Here is a 16,000-nt window from a genome sequence, read left to right as displayed (position 1 = left end):
GAACACAGGGCGCTTGGCCAGATGCAGGTTTTTTCTGTAAAGTGTTCTCTGAAGATCTTCGATAAATAAATTCAGCTGCTACAAAGACATTACTTGACTGTGGTCTCGTTCTTCTCGCATCAACCAACTCAGGGAGGTTGGCTGAAAGCCTACCTCAACACCCCTCAGATTTATCCCCACGTCAGGAACAACTATCTATTTAATGGGATGTTATTCAGCCTATATTTCCTTCCTCAGGGACCCGTTTAGTCGAGGGCATAGCCCTTCCTGTCAACAGTTAGACTCTATTTTCACAGAAGAATTACTGACTCACTCCTCTTTTTGTGCATGACAACATTTCAGCTGATTTATATGAGACGATTTGTTATGGCTTCCTGTTGCACCAGTTAGGAACAGAAACACTTCATTGACACCATGTTAGATCAGATTTAACGCAGGGTGTGACATTATGCACTCTGGTATTCTTCTCAGCTTTGCAGCGGACAAAATACAGGAACTCCATTCCCTATCACCCCATCAGCCTGCCTTCCTATGTCCAGAAGAAACTGTTGCTTCTACAAACTGTCAGCCCACCGCAGTTTATCCGAGTTCACCAGGTGGAAACCATAGCAACAGACCTGACAGGCACTCCCCTTCCACCTATCACTTCCTGTATGAGGAAGCTCTCACATCATTGGTTTCTTCCTGAATGATCTGGTTTCCCCATATTATTACTGCACTGTATCTAGCAACAGTACCAGCCTTTCATAATTGACTGGAATATATTGTGTTGAGAAAAAGGTATATTTTGTGAGGGTTTTCCTCCTTGTGTGCCGATACAGCTACAAGACTGATTGCCTGTTTGTTTTTTTCTTTCCTCACCTCTTAAGGCTAACATAAACAATGTGTGGTCCAGTGTAAATGTAACACTGTTATGTACTCCTTCTGTAAATCAAGGCGCAGGCCCATGCCCTCTAGAGAGTAATGACCACAGATGACAAGACATGCCGGGCCTTGTCTACCAAGTTCACCCTTTGGCTGAGTGGTTAGTGCATTTGTCTGTGGTCTGGGAGACAAAGGTTCAAGACTTGGTGTGGGAGTCTTCCTTTGCTACACTGTAATATAAAATAATGTAATGCTTCTGAAATTGTGCATCCTTTTTCTGGGAAGTCATCTGGACTCAGTGTTTATATCAGACTCCATTAGAGGGTATATGTACATGTCTACTTAATAGGTAAACAAAGGCATACACTGAGAGACGGATCAGATTTAATTAATTGGTTTCCTGTCTGTCATAGATAAATTTTTTCCTTTTTTTCATCTCAGTAGCGCTTTATGATTCTAAATTAATAATTAATTAATAATGTAGAGTATAGATTTCCTTCCTCTACTATCCTCTGTTGTGCATTTATTTAGTCTCCATCTTCCCTCTCCCTCCCTCGGTCTGTCTGTGAAGTGAGGGGGTGGAGTGAGGTGACAGAGGGCAGATGTTTCCTCCCTAGCTTTGAAGATGCTTGTAAAGATGGAGGGGGGAAAAGTGGAAATGGTAAAGCCTGTTTCTCCATGGAGGTTGGGCACTTTACGAGGAAGGCCACAGTCACATAGAGCAGATACAGGCTTCGTTCTGGCAGCAAGCACTGGAAATGGTAGCTCTCTTTCCAACCTACTGCTGCTGCCAGAAACCCTAAATGGCAAGCGAACACTTCATTTAGCCAGAGCTGCTATAAATTTTGTGCAACAGCACAGCCATCGGTGCATCGTTTTGCAACACATTTGTCTGATCAAACTGAACTTTGGCTGTGCAAGAGGAGTTTACAGTCCATATTTACTCACTGAGCTGACCTCATCAGCCAAAGCTTTTTCCTTTTTTTAAACTTAGGGATGACATGTAGTCATATGGAAAACAAAAGTTTGACTGTGCACTGCATCTGTCCCTCCAGTTGTTAAGGATGTGAGGGCTCTTCTTTGGCCTGAAGGCAATGTGTGTGCATTGAAGCTACACAGTGCCACCATGTGGTTAAAGAAAGGTTGTGAAATAATGTTCAGATATGACACCAGACATATAATGTTTCAGATTCAAAGGCAGTTGCATGGCAAAATGAAAATTCAACCATTAAGGGACTGTATAGGAATTACTTGGGTGGGAAGGGCGCTCTCCCTGGCATTGTAATTGTTTTTTGGACCCTCTCCTGGAAAAAGAACAATACAAAGTACAAAGAAGATTATATCCATGGAAGGGAAGGCCAAAATAAAATATAAATCTAGAGTAAGAAAAAAATGAAAGGTCATCGTCTGCTCTTCCAGAAAAGTCAGAGTAGCCTTCCTGTAGCCAAAAGACCCTGTTTCCCCCAAATAATTTTTATACAGTCCTTAATTTGGATACTTTTCAGACAACCACTTTGTAAAAAAGTGTTCAAGACATAGTTTTTCATTTAAATCACTACATCTGTTTTTTAATTTGGCCTTTATTGTATTGATATTTAAGAGCATAATAAAGGCTTTTATATGAGATCAGCTTTTTTCCCTCCTTTCACTGTTGAAAGTACAACAATGTAGACTTAGTAGATGACATGAAGGGAGGAAGAAGAGGGTGCTGAGGCCTTCCAGTAGAAGAAACAACTCCCACACATGCTGTTGGTCATCAGTCCATACAGGATTCCAGAGAAAAGATTTCCAAAGATATGAGGCAGGTGTAACAATAGAAACCATGTCAATTTTCTATAAAAGTACAAAATTAACCCCATATGCACAATAACTTCAAAAGTTTAAAAGGCAGTAATATGTTTCACATTCATACACCGAAATATATGAATCTATATAATCTTCTATGTTGCTTTGTTACTATCCATTTGACCGTCTTGATGGCAACAGGCTTGAAGGAGTTGTTAGCACTGCGTAGGTGATTCATCAATGACACATGGTGTGACAGTGTTGGCTTAAGCTGTGAAAGTGAGCAAAGGGAGAGAAAAGTGAATAAAAAGAGAAAAATAAGAAAGATGAGGTGAAATGATGGACTTTAAATTCAGGAAAAATGGCCAGCTCACCTTTTACAATGACTTTGGCCAAGGCCTCACTGGAGCCAATGTGGTTGGTAGCAACACATTTGTATGTTCCACTATCACTCAGTTTCACATGGGCGTTGAGAAGTTTTCCATCCTTGGTGGTCTCTGTTCCTGCGGGCAGGTTCCCTCTGCCCACCCGGGTCCACACGAACCGAATGGGATGAGAGCCGTGAGCAAGGCACTGCAGGTGCAGAGCATCACCAGGTTGGAGCCTCACCTGATCAGGCAGGCAGGTGGTATATGGAGGAGCTGCATGAAGGAGAGGAAAAGTATTTCCATCATGAAGAAAAATGTGGATGCACGGTATTTGTGTTTATGATCAGCTTCGTCCACTCACAGTCCACTTCCATCTGCGTGTATGCCTCACTGTAGCCATGTACATTGGTTGCATTACAGATGTATTGGCCAGAGTCTTGGCGCCCCACGCTGGTCAGTGTCAGAACACCACCAGCCATGGTGTGTTTCCATGGTAACGGTGCTCGTAGCTTGGACCAGGTGATGACGGGAGTAGGGGAACCTGTGAGGAACAGAAAGAAGGAACATGAAGAAAAATGAGAAATAAAAGGACATTAAAAGGGAGATATTTACACACACAAGCATTAAAACATCTTACCAGAGGCCTGACACTCCATGGTGACTGTCTGTCCCTCCACCACTGTCATCTCTGTAGCGCTTACTGAGGCCAATGGTGCACCAGGACCACCTTCGACAGTGATCACCACTTTGACCTCTGTCACCCCCTCATTGTTCTCAGCTTGGCAAATATACACGCCTGAGTCCTCTGGACGTGCTGCAGGCCACTGAAGAAACACATGATGATGATAATGCTATTTCAAAATGAAATGGTTCATTTAAAGTATTGTTTGTGCATGTGTTCATATTTTACCTTTATGGTGTTGACATCATTCGCCTCCACAGTCACGAGCTGCAGGGTGGAGCCTTGGCGTTTCCAGGTCAGTGTGGGGCGTGGCCTACCTGTGGCACGACACTCCACCGACACAGGGTCACCAATCCTGACCCGCAGGGGCCCAGCTGGTACCAGCCGCACTTTAGGAGCATCTGAGGGAGAGGACATGTCAACATGACTGACATATTAAAGGATGTTCAGATGGCTGAAGCCTTGTGTTTTCTCCAGATAAACTTTTGAATACATTTTTGACTGTGGGTTTTGTCTCCATTGTAAGCACATTTGGAGCAGATCTTCTAATGGTCAGTATAAACAACAGGAATTATTACAGCAAGCAAAACCTGTTTCAATGTTCATTTGGGTACCTTAATGCTGTTTTAAGAAATACTTGAAAAACTGAACTAGAGGGTAAATGACAGTAAAGACCTCAGTGGTCTGCAACAGGTGGTGGGGATTGCAGAGGCCAACACAAAAATAATCTAGCACTATGATTTTATTTTTGAATAAAAGACAGTTTCTGTCTGCAGGATGGAGTTAAAAGAGTTTCTGTCTTTGCCACTAGTGAAACACCAAGTTGTGAAGACAAGCTCACGTTTGACGTTGAGCACAGCTGTGGCAGTGCTGCGGCCTGCAGAACTGACCGCCACACAGCGGTACTGGCCCTGGTGTACAGGTCGGGCATGAGCAATCGTCAGCACAGAACCATCAGGACCGATCTTAACATTGTCTAGAGGGAGAAAAGTAGAATTCTGTGAAACTTCAAAGATGGTCATATTTTGTTGAACAATGCTTATGCTTACAGGCTTATACACCTGACCTGGTAATGCGTGGTTATCAGCTCTCTTCCATTCCAGCTTTGGCCGTGCACCACCCCTCACTTGGCACCTGAAGCTGACAGACTCCCCTTGGCGCACAGTAGCAGTGCGGGGCTCCACTGAGACGACAGGAGCTTGGCCAGCCACTGCAGAGAAAGAGAGAAAGAACTAGTGAACTGGTGATACCACACACACACACACACACACACACATGCATGCATGTACAATGCAACTCAGTGAACCTTTAGACAGGTCTGAGTGAAACACAAACAAACACGGCCCCGCAGCAAACAAGCTGAGCAAATACAGACTGAACAGAAGTGCATTTGATGACCAAGCAAAAAACAAAAATGCACAAAAATTACATAAATTCCTCACGAAAAAGTGTCAAACACAGTGTGTCATAGAGGAACATTTAAATATTTTCACTGTGCTAGCACTTTATATAACTTTTTTAAAGGGTTGATTCACCCAAATTGCAAAAATGGTGGTGGCCATGCAGATTGTTTCAGTACAACGGAGGCAAATTGAATTTTGTTTGTGGTTCTCACAGCATTGAAAAATTATGTACCTGTATCTCATTCTTGATAATCCACAGAACATGATGCGGTTGTTCTGGGACTATTTCCTCAGAAGAAAGTAGTTCCAATACAAAAATTAGGTCTATGGATTATCGAGAGTAATGGAGACACTGTTTCTAAAAGAGACAATATGTTGTCAAACCTTTTAAATATACAGTGTATTTATATATTTTTAATGCTGTGATCACCAGTTTGTGTGAACTGATCATTTAAAGTACAAAAAAAACAAGTCCCTACTGACAATTACACAAATTAACAGAAGAGCACATCTTTGTCTGTTTTCTCTGTTTTGTTACAGCAGATATTTATCTGTAAAATCAAATCATCTTCATTACCTGAACATAATAGAGAACACAGGATCAGAGCCGCAGGCGAGAAATCCATGATGAACAGAGAACAGTCCCTCTCTCCCTCCTGTGTATGATCTCTCTCTCTGCTGCTGGTCGGCGTCTTTCTCATACAATCACTTTCAACCTTTAACCCTCATCCACCCCTTCCCCTACTCAAACAATGTTCACAGTGCCAATCACGTATGAAGCGTCGACTGCTAGATTGTATTTTTGTCCTGTTTGTGAGCTAATAATAAAAACACTGTATGTGATTTACATTGAAGAACATCTGAATAAGATTTTCTTACACATTCTTTGCTTTTTAACTGACTAACCAATGAGGAATCATTTATTTCACAGGTACTATATGAACAGAACTTGTAGGACAGGATGGTGATTTGGTGAAAAGTAAAAAGCTGGACTTTGCAATGATTTTTAACTGTGCCAGACTACAAGGGAGGGGGGCATTGATTTCATTACTGCAGTCTTCAAAGTATTATTCTGCTTTCCAAGAAAATGATCTGACTCCATGTGTCTGTATTGAGTGAACCTGCAGTGATAAAAGGATGAAGAACAGACTTCAGAGTATCAAAGTACAGCTGTTCTTGTTTTTGTACAGTTTTTGACAACAAATCTGTATATATAAAAAAATATGCAAAAAAAATATGTAGAGGACTCGATTAAAATACCAAGAATCAGAAGTTACTGATAAGAGCTTGATCACTATTAGTTTGTCATTTTAGATTAGTTTGTATTTGTTAGTTTGTATTTTCAGAGAAAAGAAGGAACAAACAAACACAACACATTGCACCATTCAACTGGACTGAACTGAACTGAACCCATTCACACTCATTAACACACACAACTCACAACAATCTCTACAATAGAAAGGAACTGAATTTAAATGGGATTGTGAAGGTAATTGCTAGTTTTAGATGGGTGTATTTATATAGTTTAGATTAAGCTATGTAACTGGGTAAACTTAACTGATAAAGTTTCGATTTGGGAATGTGAAAGACAGACTTTGAGTTAGACTTATAACCTTATTTTATTTGAGTGCTTTGACTGTTTTGAATGAGTTGGTTTCAATAACATTTGACTGATGAAGATGTTTTGGTAAATGGTATTTTTTTCCATGTGGTATGCTTTTGTAGCTAGGGTAATAGGCTAACTGGGATAATCTTGTTAAGTTACTTATATGTATATATACATCTTCTTTTTTCTAAAAAAAATGACAGGATTGGGATTTTTTTATTATTATTATTATTCTCCTGTCTGGCGCCCAACATTTTGCATTTTAAGGAACTATTTCAGTCCCCTACGTTACTGTATATACACTATTTGTTGTAATAATTACATTAGCAGTAGCAGGTTTGGGATTTGATGCCTGATTTCATTGTGTGGAACTCTGCTGCATTATCTGATACTGATATCTGATACCACCTCAGCAGCTCGTCCATCAGATAAATAACTACGGTAGAGGAAATATTTCTTCATTAAGCCTGGTGGAGCAGGAAAAACAGTTGCTTCAAAATATCCAGCAGCCAATTAGATGCACTAGAGGGCACAGATGACTGAAAAAACATATATACAGTCTTTGATAATAAGCCACATGCAAATAAAATAGATTTACAGTGTTGAATTTTAAGGGTTCTTTAGATCAGGTAGATGGTGACACTGGGCAACCAAGGAGCTGGACACTAAAAGGTGAGAAAAACTTAGAAAATAAAATTACTATGTCAAAAACTACTAAAACTCAGGTGATATTACCATAAAAACAAGTAAAAGGCAACTGTAAAATGTCTAAGGGTCCTAAAATGTCCCTTAAAAACAAGCTTAAAGGTCCCCCTACAAGTCTATCTGTTAGTGTCTGTCCACCAGTCCAACAAGAAAGCCAGGAGCTGTGATGTTACCTTGCAAGGCAGTTCGAGGTCGACCTTTGCAAGATTGCAAGATCATGAGATCACAACATCACACGAGAATCCATCTTGTCAGGCTTCAAGTTATGCTCTTGTGTCTAAACCACCAGTGGTTCGGACCAATCAGCGTCACAAATCCAGCTGCCTCGCAAGGTAAGACAGTGATAGACAGATGGCTCATCCATTCACCAAGTATTTTTTGAAAGTGCTTGCCCTTTTCTAAACAATTTCCAAGGATGACTTCTGAGATGGTTCTGTGTAACAAACCATCTGGCCGTCAGGTTAGCTGCATGCGACATCATCGATGGTGGGTTTCCATGCAGACAGCTCTTGGCTCCTCTCATCCTGCAGCCGCTGTGGGGCAATCTTTGGGTCTTTCCTTTCTCTCCTCCTTCCCCTGTGGTTCCTCCACAGTATGCTCCTAGGTGCGCTGAGTGAGAGAAGGGTGCCAAGCCGTACATGATCCTTACCATAACCACAGGCAGGGCTAAAAGCTGCTCCCCATCCCTGTCGTTCTTCACTCTGCTTCCTGAGAAAATGATCTTGAGCCAGATGGAAGAGCTTTGTTTGAGTCTTTCTGAGCACAACTTGAGTTCCCTTGACAGCCAGCAGAGAGCACTATTTTACAATACAAAACTCACATATAACACACACATGCAGTATTTCCACAATATATTGAATCTCTCATTTTGTCTCTTCCTTCCATTTTTCCCTTAAAATTATAAAAATGTCCATTAAAAAAAACTTGAAATGCCTTGAAGTGCATGATGGTGAAACAACAAAATACACACAGAAATAAAGTCCACTCCCCACTCACTGTATTAGCTCCACACCACATCACATATGCATCCTTGGAAGAAACGACACTACAAACACTGGATGACATGAGAAACCTCAGTTATAGTTCTGTTTGTGCGGCTGGGTTTGTGAGGAGATCAAGTCCTGAGTAGAGTCTGATATTCTGTACACTGAGGCTACAGGAGTGAGAGAGCAAGAGAGAGGCAGGGGCAGAGAGAAAACAGACAACAAAAAACACTGACAGGAGGGCAGTGTAAATAAAGAGAAACAGTAGCTGTTGTTATGGTAGTGATGCCAGCTTTCCTTGGCATCAACAAACCCCATACACAAGCCTGCTTGCACACACGGCTGTTAATTAACAGCAGCTTAAGACCCTGTGAAAAATTAAAGCTCACTCAAGACATTAATTTCATTGTTATGCAAATGAGGTGGTATTTAAAAGGTATTTCCTGGGATCCTCTTACATTTATCATCCCACAATGAGGGCAATGACAGCCACACATGCACCTAAACCTCCAATTTTACTCATCTGACATCCAGTGACACCCAAAACCATATTACAGTAAGTGCACCATATTGTTATTATTAGATTGGAATATGAGTGCGCTACACTTTATTTAAGATTAACCAGATCTGTGAAGATTAACCAGATTATCAGTGTCTCCCATGGCTGCAGATCACACACTGTGAGGAAGATCTCATTTTTCTCTGAAATATGGAGAAAGAGGAGTAATTACCAGATCAAATTTTACAGATAATCCCCTTTCCTGTCTTCCTTCATTCATATATTCATATTTCCCAACATCTCAATCCCTCTCTCTCCCTCTCTCACCAATCGCTAATTTCAATTTCTCTCTTTCTGAACAATCCTCTGATGAGCCGTCTTGTTTTATCATAACATTTTAGAGGTTAACTACTTGTGTAAAGGGGAAATGAACTGAACAAAGGTATGATTTGTAGCAGGGCTGTTCTATTACACAGCATTAGTGTTTGGTTTGGTGTGCCTTATAAACTGGCAGCTGAATGTAAAAGAAAGAATAAGAACAAGGAAAGAGAGGACAGTGACACATCATGGCACAAACATCTGAGTTGGGGCTGTGGGTGGCAAACTGTCCCCCACTGAGAATCTGTTTGTTGTGCAGGTTGACAGCACTCTGAAACTGTCTGCCAAACCATGAAACACAACCATTAGTCCCTCTTCCCCTAACTTGTCCATTAACCTGTCCCTAGCATGACAAATTGGTCAAGAAGCAGGGAAAATAGAGGCGGCAGATGTAGGATGGCAGGGAAGTAGGCTGATATATCCAAAAGAAGGAGGAGGGTGTGGGGAGTATGTATCTTCAGAAACCAGCAGTATTTTAGAGGAGTCATGTGAGGAGTTATTTTTAATGGTTCCAACTTGGGACAGACAGGAAGAGAACAAGACAATGACAGCAGAGAGAGAGATGGGCACAGCACAAGGAAGAAAAGAGCAATTCATGTATAAACTTCCACTATCATCCAGATATAGATGAAAATTCAGCTGAGAGATTAAAAAACCTCCAGGGTTAACAGCAGTGGTCAAATTGGTGTGAAGGAGCAACAACACATCGAAAATAGAGGGAAAGAACTACTATTCATCACCTTTTTCATACACAAATGCTGTATATGACAAAGTAAACTGTCGGAGGGTTAAAAACATAATCACCCATTCATGCCAGATTATTACTTAGAAAAGGGTAAATATGGATACTCGTCCCCATATACTACTATATATACACATACATACATACATTCTTAAAGTTAATGCAACAATTATTTAAAAATATTAAACATATTGAGATTAAGTTCTTTTGGGAAATTACTGAGCCTTTTTTTAAAAATGAAATTATATATTTCTGACCTGTTTTTATAGATTTACATCATCAGGAACAAATGGGCTTGGGGCTGAGTTCCACAGACCGGGTATAATAATTAGAAGGCATTGTACAATCAATAGGAATTAAGTAATTTATAACTGAAAGGCATAGCAGTCCAAGTTCATACCAAAGTTAAGCAGTGAGCATGTTCCAAAAAATATGAAAAGGTAGCTCATCTCAAATTTCGAAGTCAAGGAGGACCAAAAACTAACCTTTCAATTGTTTGTTTATTAATAAACAAGTGAAATGTTAGTATTTTCTCCTCTTTGACTTGGGTTTAGCACTCCACTGAGAATCTCATTGTTGAAGCACAACCTCCTTTTTCAATTCAAAGTTAAGCAGTGTTTGAGCTGCATAAAACCCAGATCATGAACCTGGTCAGAGCAGAGTAGCCTATGTTACCATTACACTGTCTTTCCCTCATGACCAGTTCTGCAAATTCAGGCTTCAGCTGAATGAGCGAGTGGGTACGATGACTAGTTGCCTTGGAAACCTTGCATCTCTCCTGCTGCCACCCTCAGGCTTCCCATTTCCAAAATCAATGAATGCAATGAAGTATTAACAGTGAATGTTGTGTAGCTGACACTTCTGTGCTTTGTGTGGAAAGAGTTCTTCACTTAAACCTGTTGTAAACGTTTCCTATTTTGACAGGTAATTAATTAAAAATTAAATTAAGTTGTCTGGGTCACAGGGGCCATTTAAAGGAGAAATAAGCATCAAACTCATGTTTTTTTTAAATGAGATAGCATGATTATTTTATGAAAATATAATTGTTTTGCTCATATTAGTGTCTTCATTTATCTCCTCTCAGGCTCCTTGTTGTTCCGGTCATGTACCTCTGTTATTACCTGTCCATGGGCCTCATCTAGATTCTCATCTGTGATGGTCTTGATCTGCTGGAGGATGTCACTAATGTCTCTCTTTCGCTACCTGAGACTATTATGTTTCCTTATGTTATCAGGATCACCTACATCCTCTTAGGAGAGTCCAGTTAATCCAATATGACCCAACATCAGGAAGGTTTGATCCTCTATATCTCCAACTCAGGGTCAACAGAGAGAGGGGGGTGGGGGATGACTACATGAGGGGATTTCCTTATCCAAGAACATCAAACTTTAATTAATATTCTGCACTTGAAACACCAAGAAAAATACTGACCTACTTCACATCAGCACTTGATTTGGCCTTGGGCACAAAGGAGAGGATCAAGAGTGCAGCCTTAGAGTTTACTTTCTGAATACAGTAAGAAAAGGCCTCTGCAATGCTGAGGTCCAGTTCACAAAATAGTAGACATGTTTTTATGTGCAGAACAGCATATTTCCAGCTGTGGATTAATACATATATGAAAGGTGTTTGTGGGATTGAATGAAAATTAACTTCACACACTTCCTTTACATGGCAATAAAGGAACATGTCACCTAGTGCAATGGCATGGCTCATTGATGTTTTTTGTTTTGTTTTGTTTTGTTTTTTAAGTTTTTGGATAACAGTGCAGGTCTATGGCACAGGGTAATAAGTTATATCAGACTTTGGCAACACAGACAATACCTGTTGGTAAGATAAACTCAATTTCTCCCTGTTCTCTCCATCCAACTGCTCTTTCTGCTTTTCTTTCTGCTCTACGCAGCTGTGAAAGTGGACAAAACCGTAGCTGTACTCTCTCTTTTTTAATTTAACAACTAAAATACAAAACCCTAGACATCAGACAGCTTGAAAATAAATTAAAATAAATAAAGACAATAAGGGGGAAATTGCTTATCATAAATGACGGATAAATAAATAAATAAAATGAAATCGATTTTTGTGACGCTTAGCAACGCTTTTACCATGTGCTTCAAACAAAACTTTTTTTTTTCACAGGTCATTGATTTCAATGTATCTTTATAATAAGACAATTCAAACAACAACTTGAGATTTGGGGTACATCTGGAAAACTGTGATTTATGTATGTGAAATTTGCCTCGTAAGTTGAATCATATGTTTTGTAGGGTTGTAGCCGTGTTGTCATACCGTTGTAATGCTGCCATCTTGTGTTCAGACTTGAGCCGGCAGTTAATGCTGACGTCTTGCCCCGTGGCTTGATGGGAGTTGGAGTCGACATGGAATCAGTACTTCCTGCTTTGTCAAGGGAGAACAAGAAATTTCGGCTGTTAACTAAAAAGTTGTTTGCCTGGCCAACCACAATACCTCGAACAGACAGAAGTGAACACGGAGGCAGAGTAAGTATGTCTCTTTATGATTATTTAGGTCAATTCATGATACAGAAGTATTTAAGCTTAGTTTTTGAACAAGAAACAGCGAAGTTTTGTTAACAGTCGGTACTGTAAGTAAGGTGAGTGTCGTGTGTTTATTGAATATGACTCCAAACCAGTCTTTACTAAAAACGTACTGTGTGTTTTTTTATGAATAACTCTATTAGAATACAAGGGAATTAGTGAGGAAATACAAAAGTGTATTAATACTGATGTCAAAGTTGCTGGTAGAGCAGTTAAACTGTCAAAACTCAGCCAGTATTTACCTACAGCTGGATGGTATTGATTTCTCACCCCTGATACCACAACACAGTTCACAAGTCTGAGAGCAGAGGATATGGAAATAAATCAGTTTCATACTTCACATTTTATACTGAACAGGTTTCATTTATTAGTTTCTGTCACTGGGGGAATTTTGTTAGTTTAAAATAAATCCCCTATATTTATTTTTATTTGTGCTTTTTATAAAACACGTTTTTGCATTTTTTTTGCAGTGAAAACTGAAGACACTTTTCAGTCTCTAATCATTTGATAACTAAATCAAGTTAATCAGCCTGAAAAGGGGGAAATCTTTTACTTGTAGCATGAAGCCTGCAATCAGGCTCACCTGCATTAATTTATCTTTATTTAATCTGGAAGTCTCATTGAGATTAAGATCTCTTTTCCAAGAGAGACCTGAGAACAAGAAACATTCATAAGACAAGAAGACAGTCAGCAGACAGAAACAACACAACTACACAATAAACAAGGAATTAATAAAAAACCGTTACAAGAATCATCAAAAACATCAGATAATAAAGCTTTAAAACTTCTAAGGGGAATGTAAGACTCAAGTTTGAGGGTAGTTTGCAGTTCATTTTAGTTAAACGGTGCATAGTACCTGAAACCAGCTCTGCCAATATTAGTGCATACAAGAGGAATATCTAAGGTAGTTATTAGACTGTGTACTGTAGTTACTAGATTATATTAGTAGTTAACTACTATATTTTAATAGGAATCACAAACCAAAAATGTTTAGAGCCACTAGTTTCTACTAGAGGGAGACAATATGACCAAATATACCACAAGGCAGTGCAGCACCTCCCCAGAATGAATTGTCATTTTCACTCCTTACGTCATACAGATTGATTCTCACCTGAATAGTTCCTTTCTGTCGTTGAACATATAGTCATAACATGGCTATTTAGACTGAATAGGATCTCTCTATTCTGAACAATGTCAGCCAGAGACAACCTGAATTCTTAGGCTGAATGGGAGCCTGTTTACCTTTTGTGATTCCCCACTTTTTGTCACATGGACGCAACAAGTCTCTCACGATGCCAATAATTCCCAGAGAGAACACATTCTCACACACACACACACATTTAAAATCGTGTTTTGCTTATTGTTACTTCAGTTGGATGTTTGAGTTTCATTGTGCAGAATGATGTAAGTTTGATGCTAGAAGGCTTTTTTCACATTCATCTGATGAAAGGGGAAAGTTTCTCTAGTTTCTCTTAAGCAGTGTACCTACGAGCAGGATTTGTGACATCACAGCTAGTTTGGAGTCAGTCGTGGTTCAGTGTGCAACTTGCACAAGTGTGAAGTTCAAACCTGAAATCTGCAGTGCACATAGGCTACACTGAGAATGGACTTTTCAGTAAAGTAGGAGACATCTTGTGTCCAGCGGTTCAACTTTTGAAATGAAAAATATTTGAATATTTATAGATTCTGGATTTATTTAATGAGGAAAAGGAATAGATGTAATTTAAAGGATTTTAATAAAGGCTTTGGGCTTTTTTGTGTGAAAAAACATATCAGAAACATTATTATTCAAAGCACAGTACAGAGGGGATCTTTAAGATAATGGACATTTCTGCTACAACAGTAGTGTTATTTGTATAAGGATGTATGGACTTAAGGTTTTAAGATGCGTTTATTGGATTGGTTAAAATTTAAATACAAACCTCCTCTGCCAATGAGAAGACCACTATCGAAAACACATCTTTAAATTGTTGTCCTCCTCTCAAGATGCCACGTTCCTTCCTCATTTACTCTACTTTTTTCTTCTTCAGATGTCCTTGATGGAGCATGGGGGAGTCCGGCCAATTACAGCAGTGGCGTGGACCTCCAACACCAGCACCTGCCCCAAAGACTTCACCCTGGTAGGGACAGAGATACAGAATTAGATTACAGGATTACACCATTGTTGTCAGAGGAGCAACAATGTAAAATAGTCTCTCAAATGAATAGGAACTACATATTTCATAAACAGTTTGTGCAAGTGTGAGAGTTTGTGATCTCTTTATTTAGTACTGATAAGCTTAAAGACTTATTCTCTGTGTTGGTCTCTGGAGCAATAACACATTTGTGAAAGTGGAAAAAAATAAAGTTTTAAAAAGAAAAAATTATATATCTTTAAATTAAAAAAGCTCACACACCAGCGGAGAGGTGTAACAACAAGGGTGGTATCATCTCTTTACTAAGTCTTAGTCAGTATAAGATACAATGAATTTGTAGATCAGCTTAACTGAGTTGTAAACAATTAAATTATTTCAGGTCAGTGGAAAGAATATTGTAATGATTGTTGCTTCTTTTCACAAAGCTGTACTCAGTATTCTGCTTACAGACAAACGCTCTGACTTTTGTACTTAAAGATTAAGACGAAGGGAAGATTTTTTTTGCCTTTGACTTACCATGAAGTCCCAAATGAACTTAAATCGGCACCTCACGATGTGTGTCACTGATGTAACAGTAGAAGGAAAAGTCAAAGTGGCAACATGTGCAGTGAAAAATGGATGGGGCCCATATTTGACCAGCCATAAACAGAGTTCAGTTACAATGTACAGTGTGTTAGCAAAGTCCAATACTAAGCAAATGGTGCCTCCTCCAGTGTCAGAGTTCAGTCAAATGTTGTTGGAAACTTCAAGTGGGACAGTTTTGAGTGTTTTGGTGAGCTGGAAATCTGACCTTCAGAAACCAAGTGGTTGTTTAAAAGTGACGCCAACTGACTGTAAACTTATGCCTCTCAATATCCGGACAGAAAACGATGTTGTTTAGCTACTGAATGTATAAAAGTCTAGCGGCTTGATCACCCTAAAGAGATAGAATCATGACCAGACATTTAATAATAATTATACTCATAATTGTAGCCATTAGTCTTAATCAAACTCAACAGTTGACCCTGCTAGGACTAAAATTCTGCTTAGTATGTGTCTTGGTCACCATTGAAAGGATCGTAATCTAATAATCTGAGGGTATGAAGATTGTTGTTTTTAGTTTCAAAAGGTCAGCCAATATGTTATCAGATTTTTTAAAAATAACAATATCACTATTGGCCTCAAAAATCTAGTATTGGTTGAGCTATAGAAGTAAGTTGTGCCTTGCTAAAGAGCACCCGGAGGAGATTTATTAATAAAATATGCAAAGTATTATTCACTTCCCACCAAATCACAAAGCAAACTTTTAGGCCACCGCTAAC

At 39.4% G+C, this 16,000-nt stretch overlaps 1 protein-coding gene across 1 annotated transcript; it reads right to left on the bottom strand.

The window, feature by feature from the left end:
* Nucleotides 1-2,426: 2,426 nt before the first annotated feature.
* LOC137179155 (basement membrane-specific heparan sulfate proteoglycan core protein-like) lies at nt 2,427-5,813 on the bottom strand. The gene is made up of 8 exons (XM_067584056.1): nt 5,680-5,813; nt 4,766-4,909; nt 4,541-4,675; nt 3,928-4,100; nt 3,655-3,841; nt 3,379-3,558; nt 3,024-3,290; nt 2,427-2,920 (listed from the first exon to the last, which is right to left on the bottom strand). The coding sequence occupies exons 1-8, from the start codon at nt 5,801-5,803 to the stop codon at nt 2,916-2,918; spliced, it is 1,215 nt and encodes a 404-aa protein (XP_067440157.1). The 5' UTR covers nt 5,804-5,813; the 3' UTR covers nt 2,427-2,915.
* Between the last annotated feature and the right edge of the window lie 10,187 nt (nt 5,814-16,000).

This window comes from Thunnus thynnus, unplaced genomic scaffold, assembly GCF_963924715.1.
Source record: "Thunnus thynnus unplaced genomic scaffold, fThuThy2.1 SCAFFOLD_80, whole genome shotgun sequence".
In the NCBI taxonomy this organism is placed as follows: domain Eukaryota; kingdom Metazoa; phylum Chordata; class Actinopteri; order Scombriformes; family Scombridae; genus Thunnus; species Thunnus thynnus.
Note: the sequence above shows the minus strand (reverse complement) of the source record. Positions and strands in the feature narration are given on the sequence as shown.